This window comes from Somniosus microcephalus, chromosome 4 (genome assembly GCF_052327205.1).
Source record: "Somniosus microcephalus isolate GS21.2 chromosome 4, FLI_Smic_1.0, whole genome shotgun sequence".
Taxonomy (NCBI): Eukaryota; Metazoa; Chordata; class Chondrichthyes; order Squaliformes; family Somniosidae; genus Somniosus; species Somniosus microcephalus.
In genome coordinates, this window is record NC_140990.1 from 195,835,469 (window position 1) to 195,852,906 (window position 17,438).

Sequence of the window (17,438 nt, forward strand, 5' to 3'; positions counted from 1 at the left end):
TTAACTCTTTCTACTCGCCTTGGTTCCATATTCCTTAATACCCTTGTCTAACAAAATTCTGTGGATCTCAGTTTTTAAATTTTCAGTTGACCCCCCAGCCTCAACAGGTTTTTGGGGGAGTGAGTTCCAGATTTCCATTACTCTTTGCCTGAAGAAGTGCTTCCTGACATTATCCCTGTACGGCCTAACTTTAATTTTAAGATTATGCTCTGGTTCTAGACTCTTCCCACCAGAGGAAATAGTTTCTCTCGATCGACCCTATCAATCTTTTAATCATCTTAAATACCTCACTTCGATCACCCCTTAATCTTCCATACTCGAAGGGGATACCTTCTATGCAACCTGTTATGAATCTTATGATCCATGAAGAAAGACTCATGAAATAACACTGGACGGCCAGCTGGTGGTGCTGTCCAAGGAGTATAAATACTCGGGCGTGGGCCCAGCTTGCCCAGGACATTGTGTAAACAGGAACTAGTGAAAGATAACAAGACCTCCATGTTTTGAAACAAGTTGCTTAAAGCCTTGCTTTATACTCGAACCAAGTGCATAGTGAGTTTTATTACGTCACAACCTATCCTCATAATTTAATCCTCTAAGCCCTGGCATCAATCTGACGAATCTGCTCTACACCCGCTTCAAGGCCAATATATCTTTCCTGAAGGCTGCCCAGGACTGAATGCAGTACTCCAGATGCGGTCTAACTAGAGCTTTATAATGAATTAAAACAATGCGTTTACATGCACTTAATGTCAATCACTCTAGTATCTCACTTTTTGATATGCTGAAATATAAAAAGATCACGCAATCTATAACTATTCCAATTGACTGGTAATTATGCAAACACTCATATTCTACCAGACCTGAAATTCAACTGATAAAATCATACATAAACCCTTAGTATTTGATCTCCTTCTCCCTAAGTACTGATTACCCTTCCCTGCCATTTCACTCTTCACTTCTCTACACCAGGTTCATACTACCCACCCTGCTTTCCTCCTCAGCTACTTGCAGCTCTCTCAAAGCTACTCACTACTTGCCCTCCCACAACTGCTTACTTCTCCTGTGCCGTTAAATGCTCCTGCACCCCACCACATGTTTACAAATCCTGCACCTCCTTTGAAAGCAACATATCTACTGACTTCCCATAAATAAAGCCATACGCGATCAATTAAATGATATGTATTATTAGTTGATCTCCAGTGGCATTACACATGGCAAGTCAGATAATATAGGGTTAAAAATTCCAGAGCGCTGAAAAGCTGCTGGTGCCACCGCGGGCCGCAGTTAATGACCACCCGAATTTATCATGCAGGCAGCCCTGGTATTTTGGGGCTACCTGCTGTTTAACATTAGCACAGTGCTAAACTTACCGTGTAAGGCTGGTTTTTGGGCGCTACTCTCAGCAGGCGGCCCAATGTAACGTGGCCCTGGCATCCTTGGAGCAAGAACAGCGTTATCGTAAAGCTAGCTTGCCATTTTAGAAAGCAGTGTTAGTCCCTTAAAGGGGAACTGCTTTCTAAAATGAAAAAAAAGTTAAAAATAGGCAGTTTTTAGCCCTTGGAGCTCAACTGCCTTCTGAAGAAAAACCATTAAAAATAATTCCCAAATGACAGTCTTCAGTTCTTAAAAGTTGAATTGTCTTCCACACCTAAAAAAAAAAAAATGGTTAAAGTGCTTCACAACTAACACAAATGGCTCAACAAGCCAGGGAAAGGTCTTGCACACAGCACTCCAACTTTGTGCAGAGGGTCAACACTGCAAGAGAGGTCCTCTACCCACAGGGGCCAGGAGGCCCTCTAGAAAGAACAATGTGGCACCAGATCACTGAGGTTGTCACTGCCAGGAGTGCCGCCCCATCACCTGGTTCCAGTGTCCAAAGAAGCTTCATGACCTCAGTCCAGTGGCCAAGGTTGGTGAATGGATCGTTAAAAGCCTTCTCCTACCAACTGCACCACTAGCCTCACGTACTGCTCATTGCACGATTCTCTCCCCACCCCATATCACTCACCTACCAACAATCTGTACCAAATCTGAGGCACACCTCCCATTCCTAGCTTCACCTCACCCTCTTGGGGAGGCGGTGCTGGCCATTCTTGGCAGGGGCATGGCTGAGCCCTTGGCCAGCGGCGGGGCTGAAAGGATACAAGATGTTGGTACCCGCATACGTTATCCTCCTTCTGGCATGCACCTCTTGCTTTCCCGTCTTCCCCTCAGCACAAATCTACCTTTGTACCTTCCTCATTTAACACACCCTCGAAATGCAGCCTGTCCAGCCAGTGGTTGACCAAGAAGAGGGAGAGGAGAGTGAAGAAGAATACTAAGAAGAAGAAACAGCGTCACGTGATTGGACACTCCCAGCCAGAAGCTCCTCGAGGTCGTCTGGCAAGGCCATCTGCAGCGTCCCCTACTGAAAGTCATCAGCCTTCCACCAGCCATGCTGCAACCACTGAGGTAGCACACTGTGACGTCAGTAGAATAGGCAAAGGCACATATAAGACGGTCACTAAGGGCATACACAAGGATGATTAGTTGATTTCTTGTTGTCATATTGGAAGGATCGATGTATAAGTTGGATTGGAAAGTTTGCCTTTGTGATGGCTTTTATTTCAGCATCGTGGCCAAAAGGACAAATGTTGAAAGGGCAATTGGGGTTGTGGTTACTGGTACGCAGGTGGATGATTCCATCCTGGATATCGCGGCCAGAAAGGGGCTATCTGGGTTGCATCCTTCCTTCCTCTTCCACGTCTTCCTCTTTCCTCTGTGAGCGGATGCTGGAAATCTGAAATAAAAGCAGAAAATGCTGGAAATACTCAGGCGCTCAGGCAGCATCTTGACCTGAGATGTGAACTGTTTCTCTCTCCACGGATGCTGCCTGACCTGCTGAGTATTTCCAGCATTTTCTTCCTCATTTCTGAGGCCTTCCTTTACCATCCAAGGCCTTGCAAGCATCCAGCAGCACTCCCTGCACACTTTAAAAACTTTTAACTTCTATTGCACCAAGCCACTACTTCAATAAATATAATAAATCCATTCCAAAAGCTTAAATACAAACTTGGCTGAAAGATGCGTGTGTCCCTTTAAGTAGCGCTGACAGCATCTTTCTTTATTCGTTCCTGGGATGTGGGCATCGCTGGCAAAGCTAGCATTTATTGCCCATCCCTAATTGCCCTTGAGAAGGTGGTGGTGAGCTGCCTTCTTGAATGGCTGCAGTCCGTGTGGTGAAGGTACTCCGATAGTGCTGTTAAGAGAGCGAGTTCCAGGATTTTGACCCATTGACGATGAAGGAACGGCGATGGTGTGTGACTTGGAGGGGAACTTGCAGGTGATGGTGTTCCATAGAAACATAGAAGATAGGAGTAGGCCATTCGGCCCCTCGAGCCTGTTCCCCCATTTAATGAGATCATGGCTGATCATCCAAATTCAGTACCCTGTCCCTGCTTTCTCCCTATATCCCTTGATCCCTTTAGCCTTAAGAAATATATCTAACTCCTTCTTGAATATATTTAATGAATTGGCTTCAACTGCCTTCTGTGGTAGAGAATTCCACAGGTTCACCACTCTCTGGGTGAAGAAATTCCTCCTCAACGCAGTCCTAAATGGCTTGCCCCTTATCCTTAGACTGTGACCCCTGGTTCTGGACTCCCCCGCCATCGGGAACATCCTTCCTGCATCTAGCCTGTCTAGTCCTGTTAGAATTTTATAAGTTTCAATGAGATCCCCTCTAAACTCTAGCGAATACAAGCCCAATCGACCCAATCTCTCTTCATACGTCATGTGCCTGCTGCGCTTTTCCTTCTAGGTGGTAGAGGTCGCAGGTTTGGGAGGTGCCTTGGTTGAAGAAGCCTTGGCAAATTGCTGCAGTGTCTCTTGTAGATGGTACACACTGCAGCACGGTGCGCCAGTGGTGGAGGGAGTGACTGTTTAATTTGGTGGATGGGGTGCCAATCAAGCGGGCTGCTTTGTCCTGGATGGAGTCAAGTTTCTAGATATGGTTGGAGTTGCAATCATCCAGGCAAGTGGAGAGTATTCCATCACACTCCTGATTTGTGCCCTGTAGAGGGTGTAAAAGCTTTGGGGAGTCAGGAAGTGAGACACTCGTTACAGAATTCCCAGCCTCTGACCTGCTCTTGTAGCCACAGTATTTATGTGGCTGGTCAGGTTAAGTTTCTGGTCAATGGTGACCCCCAGAATGTTGATGGTGGAGATTTGGTGATGGTAATGCCGTTGAATGTCATGGGGTGAAGGCTAGACACTCGCTTGTTGGAGATAGCCATTGCTTGACACTTGTGTGGCGCGAATGTTACTTGTCACTTATCAGCCCAAGCCTGAATGTCGTCCAGGTCTTGTTGCAAGCGAGCATGGACTGCTTCATTATATGAGGAGTTGCGAAATGGAACTCAACACTGTGCAACCATCAATGAACATCCCCATTTCTGAACTTATGATGGAGGGAAGGTCATTGATGATGCAGCTGAAAGTGGTTGGGCCTAGGATACTGTCCTGAGGAACTCCTGCTGCGATGTCCTGGGGCTGAGATGATTGACCTCCAACAACCGCAACCATCTTCCTTTGTGCTAGGTAGGACTCCAGCCAGTGAAGAATGTTCCCCTTGATTCCCATTGACTTCAATTTTACGAGGGCTCCTTGATGCCACACTCGGTCAAATGCTGCCTTGATGTCGAGGGCAGTCAGTCTCGCCTCACCTCTGGAATTCAGCTCTTTTGTCCATGTTTGGACTATGGCTGTAATGAGGTTTGGAGCCAAGTGGTCCTGCTGGAATCCGAACTGAGCATCGGTGAGCAGGTTATTGGTGATTAAGTGTCGCTTGATAGCACTGTCAACGACACCTTCCATCACTTTGCTGATGTTTGAGAGTAAACTGATGGAGCCGGATTGGATTTGTCCTTTTTGTGGACAGGACATACTTGGGCAGTTTTCCACATTATCAGGTTGATGCCAGTGTTGTAGCCATACTGGAACAGCTTGAATCTCTCTTCCTGCTCCACGCTCGCTTTTCTGACCGATCTTATGACTCAGTGTTAAAATCAGCACAAAGGTCCAAGTTTGCAGAGTGTGCAACGCGGACTTAACACAACGACGACTGGCGTCACGCTCTGCTGTTTTGCATTTGTAGGGCCAATCTGCTAACGCCAGCGCTATGGCCCTCACCAAAATGGCAGGCAGAAGTGAGGTGGCAGCCATTTTTTTTCAAGAAATATGTGGTAAGTACCCAAATTTCTAGGCATATGTCTCTCTCTGATGTCTTCATTTTGCTGTTTCTCTCTGTTATTCCTCTTCTGCTTCTATCTCTCTCTCAACTTTTTGCTTATCTCTGTTTGTCTTGTTGGTTGGTGTGATGGCGAAAGGAGCCATCAGTGGTTGCAGGCTGTATTTGGGTTGGGTGATGCTGTATAATGTGTCCCTACGTGGCTGCATTCTCATCCCCTACCCCAGCACTTGTGCTTCTGCTCAGTCATGGTACCCATTCTTTCCCCTATCCCCTCACCTTCCTGCTAACTCCTACGTATGCATGCTCTCGCTCTCGCTCTCTCAGCTTATGGCATTAGTACAGTGTAACTTATATCTCTCTCTCTCTTACTCACACAGCCTTTCGGTAATATAGGGCGCAGGCAATCATTGGACTAGGGTACACAGATGTAATTAAGCCCCAAGTTTCAAGTCACACATTTTCTCCTTTTTAAGTTTCAACCTGATGAGTTTACAATGGGCAATTTTCATTATAAATGGAGACTTTGGAGTTTATAATTGTAAAGTTGACAAAGTGTACACAAATATAAGATTTTTAATATATTACTAGCCAGTCTACTGTGGCGTTGCATATGGTAAGTTGTCTCGGGTTTGTGTTGTTGTTGCTCTTCCTTATCTGAGGAAGGATGTTCTTGCCATGGAGGGAGTGCAGTGAAGATTCACCAGACTGATACCTGGGATGGCAGGAATGACGTATGAAGAGAGATTGGATCGATTAGGCTTATATTCGCTAGAGTTTAGAAGAATGAGAGGGGATCTCATTGAACCGTATAAAATTCTAACAGGACTAGACAGACTAGATGCAGGAAGGCTGTTCCCGATGGCGGGGGAGTCCAGAACCAGGGGTCACAGTCTAAGGATAAGGGGTAAGCCATTTAGGACTGAGATGAGGAGGAATTTCTTCACCCAGAGAGTGGTGAACCTGTGGAATTCTCTACCACAGAAGACAGTTGAGGCCAATTCATTAAATATATTCAAGAAGGATTAGATATATTTCTTAAGGCTAAAGGGATCAAGGGATATGGGGAGAAAGCAGGGACAGGGTACTGAATTTGGATGATCAGCCATGATCGCATTGAATGGTGGAGCAGGCTCGAGGGGCCGAATGGCCTACTCCTGCTCCCATCTTCTATGTTTCTGTCTTTATTCCTTTTGTTTCTTGTTTTTTTTTCTCTGTTTAACTCTGTTTCTCTCCCTATCCTCTTATGCTTCTCCCCCTTCTTTCCTTGTTTTAGTGAGTGGTGATGGGTGGTATGACCGGGTGTGGTGGGAAAAGGAACCACCTACAGCTGCAGACTATATTTGGGGGTTTCAGGGAAAATGTTGCCCTCAGCCGCTCCATTCGCATCCCCTACTCCAATCATTCACAACTCTCCGCACCTCTTTGTTCCCATCACGTCTACTATCCTTTCCCATTCCCATGTACACCTTCACTTTCCTACAGCCCCTCCCTTCCCTTCCTACCTCATCGATCTTGAAGTACCTGATCAACACCCAAATCCTCTCCTGTCCCTTGTTCTGTTGTCACCTGCATTACCTTTAACCCTCCACCCGCTCCCATTTGCTACCCCCATGAGTCGGTAGTGGGAGGCCGCCTCTTTGCTCTCACCCTCTCCTCCGTCTTCTCCCCTCTTCCCTCTTCTGCCTTTTTCTCTTTCCAATCTTGTCTCTCACTCGCTAATGCCCTTTCTCCCCACCCCTTTTTGAAGTTTTTAGATACAGAACAAAAACTACAACAGGTGTATAATTAGCATACTGTCATTTTTTTCCTCACTCTCCCTGATTTAAAAAAAACAACTCAACATAAATTTTATCTCAATTATGCTTTTGAAATTTGCCCTCATGTTTTGCAAAATTATTTGAAAAAAGCTGTTGACTGGAAAGTTCTAGAAGTTGGAAAAAAAGTATTTCATCAATACAGCTGACTGGCACTGATGAAACCTGGCAGGATTTTTCTTCGGGGGGAGTTTGGATATGAGTATGTGAGACCAAACAAAACTACTTCAAATGCTCTATTTTTCAAATAGGAATTTCACAATAAGGTTCAAATGGAAACATTATTGCTTCCATTTTTCTAGCCATTCAAATAATGCAAATGAAAAGTAAAAACAGTCTTGTGGGATGAAAATTCTAAAGCACAAAGTTCAAGTGATGGTTATGTACCGCTCGTCTATTGATAATCAATCTCACTGCCATTCACTACACTAACCCGGTGAACATTTAGAAGCACAAGCGCAAATGGTTTTCACTAGTTGAACTTTGGAACTGACTATCTCTGGAAGAACTTCTATTGTTTGTGTTTTATCAAGTGATCTAAGGACGTTCTTTTGGAAATAAAATGAGTGGTCCGATATTAAAAAAAAAAGTCATAGAAATTTCGGGGAGTATTTGAACACCCATCTATCTAGGCCACTATCCAGCCCTACAACCCGTTCCTTCCCCTCCCCCACCATCTCCGGAACTCTCCGCTCCTTTAACTCTGGCCCCCTGTCAATCACCACTCCCTTCACCCACCATTGGCATCTGTGCTTTCAGCTGCTTAGACCCCTTGCTCTGGAATTCCCCTCTGCCTCTGCACTTCCCTCTCTTCCTGAAAGAGTCTCCTTAAAACCCACCTCACTGACCCAAGCGTTTGGCCATCTCTCTTAATAGCTCTTCTGAGTGCATGGAGATAGTTTTCTACATTAAAAGTGCTATTTCAATGCAAGTTGTTTATAATACTATTAGTAAAATGTGCTTTTTCTTGTGTCTGTTATAGCATTAAACTTTAGGACAGCAACCATTTCTGATGGTATTTAGTAACTTGATTAGCAAACTTGGATACAGTACACTCGGCCCCTTCATCTAAGTCATTAATATAGATTGTAAATAGCTGAGGCCCAAGCACTGATCTTTGCAGCACCCCACTAGTTACAGCCTGCCAACCTGAAAATGACCTGTTTATCCCTACCTGCTGTTTTCTGTCCGTTAACCAATCCTCTATCCATGCTAATGTGTTACCCACCCCCCCCCCCCAACCCCATGAGCCCTTATCTTGCATAGCAACCTTTTATGGGATGCTGTTTGGAAATCCAAATATACTGCATCCACTGGTTCCTCTTTATCTACCCTGCTAGCTATATCCTCAAAAAACTCTAATAAATTTGTCAAACACAATTTTCCGTTCATAAAACCATGTTGACTTGTTGACTCTGCCTAATCATATTATGATTTTCTAAGTGCCCTGTTACTACTTCCCGAATAATGGACTCCAGCATTTCCTGAAAACTGATGTCAGGCTAACTGGCCTGTAGTTCCCTGTTTTCTCTCTTCCTCCTTTCTTGAATAGCGGGGTTACATTTGCTACCTTCCAATTTGTTGGGAGCATTCCAGAATCAAGGGAATTTTAGAAGATTACAACCAATGCATCCACTCTTTTTGCAGCCACCTCTTTAGAACCCTAGGATGTAGGCCATCAGGTCCTGGGGATTTGCTGGCACTTCGTCCCATTAGTTTCTCAAGTACTTTTTCTCTTCTGATACTAATTATTTTAAGTTCCTCGCTCTTATTAGCCCCTTGGTTCCCCACTATTTTTGGTATGCTTTTTGTGTCTTCTACTATGAAGACAGATACAAAATATTTGTTTAAAGCCTCTGCCATTTCCTTGTTCCCAATATAATTCCTCCTGTCTCAGACTCTAAGGGACCAATGCTTACTTTTGCTACTCTCTTCCTTTTTACCTACTTGTGGAAGCTCTTACAATCTGTTTGTATATTTCTTGCTAATTTACTCTCATTCTATTTTCTCCTCTTTTATCAATTTTTTGGTCATCCTTTGCTGGCTTCTAAAGCTCGCCTAATCATCAGGCTTGCTACTATTATTTGCAACATCATAAGCTGCTTTTAATCTAATATTATCCTTAACTTCTTTAGTTAGCCATGGATGAATCACTTTTCCCATGGAGTTTTTATTTCTCAATGGAATGTATGTTAGTTGAGAATTTTGGAATATTTCTTTAAATACTGTCAATATAAACAAGTGAGAATTGGCAGGTTTAATTCCCAACACATCCCCTTTCCAGGGGGAGGTTGGTGTACATCGGACAGTTGTGATAAACTTCTTCTCTTGAGGTCCCTCTTGAATTTATCATGGACATACATAGCTCAATAAAAAAAAATTCTCCCCTTTATAGAAAGCTTAATGAAATTTCAATAATTAAAAGCAAAGCATTTTGGTAAGAATAAATAAGTTAATCAGTTCTCAGTATTTGAAGGTGCAGTGCCATCAAGCCCTTTAAAGTTTGCTAACTCTATAGTCACCATTAGTTCTGAGTTGCATCCTAAAATAACCCTTGTGACTGGAAGCAAAGGGTGCTGAGTTATGAGCCTAGGCACACCCATTGGCCAAGTCAGCACTTTAATAATTGTAGCAAACTTGAATTATTCAGTCGGTGAGTGGATTTGGAGAGTCATTTTTTCCCCTCCTGGAAAGGTGATGTGTTGGAAAGTGACCCTGCCAATTCTCATTTGTTTATACTGACAGTCATTGCTTTACATTATCTCACTGTTTGAATGATGTGATAATAGTTCCATTTCATTTGAATGGGTTTACAATCTTTGGTCCTGATTTTCTGTTTATATAATAAAATACTGACTCTCCACTGGTCCTCATGTTGGCTTTGCTAGGGCAATGATTCTGAAGTAAAATTTTGAAATTGTATCTCGAATAGCCAATGGATCCTGACCTTTACAGGTACTCTGAACTCCTCAAATCTCATTTCCCACTCATTCAAAAAAAAAAAAAAAAAAAATTTCTCAAAGTACAGGAAGCTCTCTTTTAACCGGCAAAATTCAGGAGTAGGTTCAGGTAAGTTTTACTATATATTAGTGGCCATTTAACCAGGGTTCCTGGATCTGTGGCCGTGTAACCGGGGTTCCTGCACCTGTGGCTGTGCAACAGGGACTCCTGGATCTGTGGCCGTGTAACCGGGACTCCTGCACAAGTGCCGTGTAACCGGGGCTCCTGCACCTGTGGCCATGTACGGGGCTCTCGTACCTTGGTAAGTATACCTCTCTGTAATCTGGACTTTTTGATCAAACGGCACCACGCCGGTCCCGTCGGTGCCGGATAAAAAAGAGTTTCCTGTAATGAACTTTCCATTTTACCTGTAGTGGATTCTCTTTACTGAAATAAAGTATTGGTATTTTTGGAAAGCTAACCACATTTATCATGTGACAGCCCCATTTTTCACCCTGGAAATATTGATCGGTTTAGGCATATTGAGGAACAAAAAACTCTCAGCAGCACGGTGGCATAGTGGTTAGCACTGTTGCCTCACAGCGCCAGGGACCCGGGTTCGAATCCGGCCTCGGGCGACTGTCTGTGTGGAGTTTGCACATTCTCCCCGTGTTTGCGTGGGTTTCCTCCGGGTGCTCCGGTTTCCTCCCACAGTCCAAAGGTGTGCGGGTTAGGTTGATTGGCTCTGATAAATTGACCCTTAGTGTTAGGGGGATTAAATACGTGGGGTTACGGGGATAGGGTGGGATATGTGTTGGTGTCGGGGTTACGGGGATCGGGTGGGATATGTGTCGGTGCAGGCTCGATGGGCTGGAATGGCCTCTATCTGCACTGTGGGGTTTCTGTGATTCTGTGATGTGATAACTACGAGTTGTATGTTTTTTTAGGGTTTTGTTCCTTAACCTCATTGTGCCCAAGAGTTCTTTGCTAACAGCTTTTGTGCCCATGTGTATAGAATATTTTCTTGGTGGTAACATGTCCCGGTGGGTGCTTCTTATACACTCCTGGTACGCATACAACTAGTAGCCTTTTTTCCATCTTTCATCCTGCGCTTCTATCCTGAGCTACCATCTTCATCATGGAAATTAATGTGTATTGAGAAAAGATAGACTATAGTCTTGTTCAAACTACCATTAAAATGATTTACATTCACCAGTTCTGCCTAAGGCTGTCAGGCAAAAATTATTTTTAATATCAACTTAAAACCTACTGGCAAATTTGATTAAAATCACAATAATAATGATTGGAATTTTATTGTGATTCAGACTGAAATTTTTGGCAATGTTTTATCTCTGAAATTAATTTTCAAGAGTAGTTAACTATTTGTCATGGTGAATATTACAGTTATGAAGCTACATTTCTCTACTAATATTTAGAGGTTTCATTTTAGCCTTTTATAATGCCCCCCTCCCCTTATCCTAAAAAAGGTGGAGTAATATGTCACCATGAGAATGTCATTTACTGGTTGGACTGAAAAACAGTTGTTCAAAGTAAGTGACAGTTCTGCAAATGACTTATTTATTTGCTGCTTTTTTGTTGTAAGTGATTTACATTTTTGATGACTTCCTTCAGGTAATGGTGGAAAATTCAGACTTCACTCCATCACAGGTTGGATGTCTCTTCACCTTTCTGGCACGACAGCTGGCAAAACCAGACAACACACTTTTTGTTAACAGGATGCTTTTTGACCAGGTAAGTTTTTCAGAGCACATGTAAGATTCTGTATTGGATGCAATGTTGGTTTCTCCTGAACTCTTATCCTATCTAGGATCTAAATGTAGTTCAACATTTGATTCACCCTGGTATTCCTGTGCTTTCATGGAAAAAGGTAAATAGCCAGAAATACTTCTGTGCCATAGTCTGTGGCTCCCACTTTCAATCCTGTAGTTCAACCTAGAGCTTTGCTGTCCCGTTGTAGACAACTGGCTTTGGGTATGGGAGAGTTGGCACTGACAAAGGAGTGGAAGCAAATTACTTCACTCTGCCTCCCTCCTTGGCTAGAGACAATGCTTTGTACAAGAAAATGAAAAGAAGAAAAGTTTAAATAACCTTTTTAGCCATTCCATTTACAAATTTAACCAGCTTATAAAAATGCATGTTTTTGTGTCTTTTAGGTTCTTGAATTCCTGTGCAGTCCTGATGACGAGTCTCGACATGCTGAGAGGCAACAGGTGAAAATAGCATTGATGTATTAGGATGTGTAATTGGATTAAGTGCACTTGTAGAATCCCAATTGTAAGAACCCAATTTTCCGATTTCTGAATCCCAAGGTTGGATTTGGATTTCTTAATGTTCCATTTGGTTGAGACACCATCAGCTGTGAACTGTCAGCACCAATCATTGCAACCACCTGGACAGCTGTACCAGATATGAAATGGGTATCTAAGAAAGCTCCATCCAATCTCAAAAAAGAGTATTTAAAATTCTGAAATGGACAGGAACAGGGTAGGGAGAAAATCAAGCAGAGGAATTCGAAGAAATTAATCAGAGGTGAAAAAAGGGAACATGAGAGGAATGCAGTGGAAATATAAAGGACAACAAAATGTTCCTTAATTATATCAGGAACGACAACAACTTGCATTTATCGAGCGCCTTTAATATAGAAAAATGTCTCAAGATGCTTCACTTGGGGCAGCATGTAGCTGAGGAAGAGCAGGGGGCTAAGGATAGTTCCTTGGGGATCTCCAGAATTATACACTAAAAATGAGTGCAGTGTACCTTTGGAGAGATTGAACAATCAATACAGCGCCTTATATTGAAAATAGACAAAGCCAGAGAAGGCAGATGATAAATAAAGGAACATATTAATGTTTCAAAGATATAGCCTGTAGTGGTATTATTTATTTCACTAATAAAGGCTTTTCTGTTTTGCTTCCTTTGTAGGTCCTTCTGGAGCTGCTTCAGGCTGGGGGAATTGTACAGTTTGATGAGAACAGACTGATCACTATGGCTGAGAAAGCTGCATTGTGAGTTATGTTGAAATAGTTCAACTCAATTATAGACCTGTTTCTTAAGTGAGAAAAGTTTTAAAGATTTATTTTGTGGCTGTGATTGCTAATGGGTTTGATATTTTTACCCATTTGAAAATCAAAAGATAATTTGCATATGAAATAATTACATTGGCAGTAGTTTCTTGGAAGTCTTTTGAAAATGTGCTTTAGGTTCTCTGATGAGGCACATGTATACTGAATAAACAAGACAGCTCCCCAGAGAATACCAAGTTACTTTTCGATCAATGATGAAAGCTGCCATTACTTATTCTCACCTGCAACACTTCTGAGTTATGAGTCTTTTAGACTTCTGAACTAAGTGCTGTATCTTACTGGCTCAACTGAGATGTCGCTTATGCCCCCTTTAGGGCAGTATTAAATTAGTAGGTAGATTTTTCAATTTAATTTATGACTGTAATAGTAAGTACCTACAAAATACATGTGTTTTTTTAGTAATTGGTACTCGGGTGACATTTAGTCACCATACTTCTCCATTTTGTTCTCCACAACTGGTAGGCCATCAAAATAACAAATTAGTGGTTAAAGTGGGCCAGAATTCAGTTCTAGTGCTTACCACATTTATAGTACTACTGCTTATTCTTGGGCCGTTGGTGCCCGTGCCCCCCTCCTGGACTAATTCTTCTTCACATGCCCATAGCCTGATGCATTTTTGCGCTAAGTTGCGGTTTTAAATTCAATCTGTATCACTGTCAAAACTTTTCTGTTTTGAAAATTGAATGAGCAAGTTTAGAAATTTAAAGTGCGACACATGTTTGGGACCAATGATAGAATTCCTTCTCAGTCACTACTGTGTAGGTTTATCTTTATCAGTTGGGATCTCTGCAGTAAAGTTTAATTTAAATAATAGATACAATTGTTTTCATCATTTGTTATGCTGTAAATCACAGCAGGATGCTGCTGGGCTAGCAATATTTGCCCAGAAAGTAATGAATGAATGGATTGATTTATTAAGGACCATGAACCACTGAGCTAGTTCTTAAGCCAGATCTGTACCCCTACCCTCCAATCTCTCAGCTTTTACTGTCTGCATCAAATGCAAGTTTTTGTGTTTTAGCATTCTATGCTTTTGAGTTTATCCCTGAGCTGATAATGGGCTCATAATTTAGCATAACAGTGTAGAGGCATCAAAAGTGCATGTGTGAAATCTCAGACATGGGTTTCACAAACTAACATTGGCCCTGAAATTAGGATCGGGGGCTTGCCGCGCGTGCAAGCCCCCGATCTGCACTCACCCGGTGCGCTGACATCTGAAGCCCGGGCCTGCTTGCATTTCCTGTCCCTGGCCCGGTTCAGATGTCAGCGCGCAGTGCTTACCTGATCCAGCGGCGTAGTTAGTGCGATGTGCCAGCTGGGGTCAGGTGAGCACTGTACAACCAATCGGGGGAGGGGAAGGTTCATTCATGAGTTTGAGAGTAATAGCTGTCAAACTCATGAAAACTACGGGGGCCCAAAACACTATTTAAACTTTAAATAAAAATTTAAAAAACATCCCAATCATTAAATTAAGTATAAATAAGTTTAAAAAAAATAATTTAAACAATTTTTTTTTTGAAAAAAATAAATTTTTAATAAAAAGGGTCTAAAACTAAACTTACCTTATTGTAGATTCTTTAAAATAATAAACCTGTGGAAATTTTTTTTCTAAATTGCACTAAAACACCACTTACCTGTAAAAATAAATACTTACATGTGCTTTTTACAAGCGTAAAGACCAGAGGTCTTTACACATGCGCAAATCCCCCAAAACAGAGGAAATCCAAGACGCACGCGCTGCCCCCTACAGCGCACGCGCTAGTCTCTTCACCTCTTGGGTTAGAGGAGAGGAAATGCCGGTTTTCAGCGCATGCGCTGTGCATGCTGAAAACCGGCATTTCCTCCGGCCAGACGTGTGAGTACCCCTTCCGTACTCACGTGTTTGGGGAGGAATTACTGCCCCAATATAAATTATTGGTAGCACATTAGATCATTTAAGTCATAATCGTCATAAAGATGCAATTACATATAAGTAATAATGATGTGATTCCCCTGCTTGCCTCTCTTCCCTCTCCGTGGGGGGGGCTGGTCAGGAGGCCGGGGACGGCAACGGGGGCAGGTAGGCGTAGGTAGGCTCCCTGACCCCATCGGACATAGCGTCCGACGGTAAGTCAGGGGGCGCTACCGAAGCTTGCGAGTGGGGCGCTGCGCATGGCGATGATGTCATCGCTGGCGGCACCGCGTCGTGGGCCGCTAACCTCCTGCTGAATTTCGCGGGAGGCGTTGGCGGTGCCGTGCCTGGCGCTAGTTGCCTTTCACCCCGTTAGCGCCCTCTTAGGCCGCTAACGGGAGGCACAAAGCAACCGAATTTTTAGGCCAAAAACCTTTACAGATTGTGGTTAGTTAATGGAATTCTCTGTTTTTAACTATTGTTAAAGCAGAGTCCACAACTTACTGTGGAGTGAGCAGGAGACTAGAGTTAGACAAAGTGGCTCATGTAGAGAAAAACAATTGGTGCAGAATTAATGGGGCAAATGACAGTAATATTCTGTGGTTCTACAAAGATTCTTGTCTTATTTTAATAGTACCTAGACTAGTTCAGAATAAGTGTCAATTTAGCTCAGGGATAGTACTGCCACCACTGAATCAGTAGATTGTGGGTTCAGATTCCACTCCAGGACTTGAGCACCTAGGTTGGCACTTAAATGGCACTAAGGGAGTGCCATATTATCAAAGATGCTATCTTTCCAACCCATATTCACAGCCACCCCCTCGACCTTGCCATCTCTTGTGGCCTCGCTACTCCCATTGTGTCAATCACCGATTAAGGCCATCTCTGACCACTTTCTCGTATCGCTCTCCACCCACAACCCCCTTCCACCCTCCCTCAACCCTACTTCCTTCTGTGTCCACCTCTTGGAAAAAAACTCTCTCTCAACTCTTTTACAACTGCACTTATGAAATCCCAACTGTCCAGCCTTTGGCCATCCATTCACCATGACATTCCTGTAGCTACCGATCTGCTCAACCACACCCTCACCACCACCTTTGATGCCCTAGTCCCAATTAAAACAATTACCCTCCCTCTCACCCTGGCCGTTCCTCCTGGTATGGCCCTCATCTTCGCTCCCTTAAGTCCAAGGGATGCAGCTTTGAACGGATATAGCAGAAAACTGGTTTAGCCATTCACCGCCAGATCTGGCTAGACCACATAAAGCATTATTGGGTCCTGCTCTCGTCTGCCAAAATTGCTCACTATTCCAGAATCATTCTGGAATGCAAAGATAAACCATGGCTCCTATTCTCTACTGCTAACTGTCTTCTTAAACCCCTCTCCCCTGTCTCCTCCATCCTCACCTCCGACAACAAGTGTGAGGAGCTCATGGACTTCTTTGTCTCTAAGATTGAGACCATCCGTTCAGCTGCCTCTGCCACTTCCCTTCCTTCCCCTAGCTCACCTGGCCAAACTTCCTCTAAGGTTCCCCGCTGCTCTAGCTCTGAACTAGCATCTTTCTCCACTTTCTCTCCGATCGCCCCTCATGACCTCTCCACGCTCATCTTGTCCATGAGATCCACTTCCTGCTCCCTCGACTCTATTCCCACCAACCTGCTAACCACCCAACTTCCTTTTCTGGCTCACAGGTTAGCTGACATTGTTAACGGTTCTCTCTCGTCAGGTACTGTCCCCCTCTCCCTCAAATCTGCTGTCTTCACCCCTCTCCTCAAAAAAACAACCCTTGACCCCTCCGTCCTTGCAAACTACCACCCCATCTCCAACCTCCCTTTCCTCTCCAAAGTCCTTGAACCTGTTGTCGTCTCCCAAATCCGTGCCCATCTTACCCACAATTCCATGTTTGAATCCTTCCAATCAGGTTTCCGCTCTTGCCACAATACCAAAACGGCCCTCATCAAAGTCACAAATGACATCCTTTGTGACTGTGACAAAGGTAATCTATCCCTCCTCATCCTTCTTGACTTGTCTGCAGCCTTTGACATGGTTGACCACTCCATCCTTCTCCACCGTCGACCAGCTGGGTGAGACTGCACTCGCCTGGTTCCATCCTTATATATCTAATTGTAGCCAGTGAATCACCTGCAACGTCTTCTCTTCCCGCTCCTACATCGTTACCACTGGTGTCCCCCAAGGATCTATCCTTGGCTCCCTCCTATTTCTCATCTACATGTAGCCTCTGGGCAACCTCATCCGAAAACACAGCGTCAGTTTCCACATGTACGCTGACGACACCCAGCTCTACCTCACTACCACTTCTCTCGACGCCGTCACAGTCTCTAAATTGCCTGACTGCTTGCCTGACATCCAGTTCTGGATGAGCAGAAATTTTCTCCAATTAAATATCGGGAAGACCGAAGCCATTGTTTTTGGTCCTAGCCACTGACTCCATCCCT

General features: G+C 43.7%; 1 protein-coding gene across 12 annotated transcripts in view; it reads left to right on the forward strand.

The window, feature by feature from the left end:
• The window catches only part of vps8 (VPS8 subunit of CORVET complex), a 957,961-nt gene that overhangs the window by 260,099 nt on the left and 680,424 nt on the right, over window positions 1-17,438 (forward strand). For all 12 annotated transcript variants that reach the window (XM_085985671.1, XM_085985669.1, XM_085985662.1 and 9 more), the window contains 3 exons: window positions 11,620-11,739; window positions 12,162-12,218; window positions 12,931-13,013. In XM_085985671.1, coding sequence (XP_085841797.1) covers window positions 11,620-11,739; window positions 12,162-12,218; window positions 12,931-13,013 — 260 coding nt within the window. The remainder of the gene's footprint in view (window positions 1-11,619; window positions 11,740-12,161; window positions 12,219-12,930; window positions 13,014-17,438) is intronic.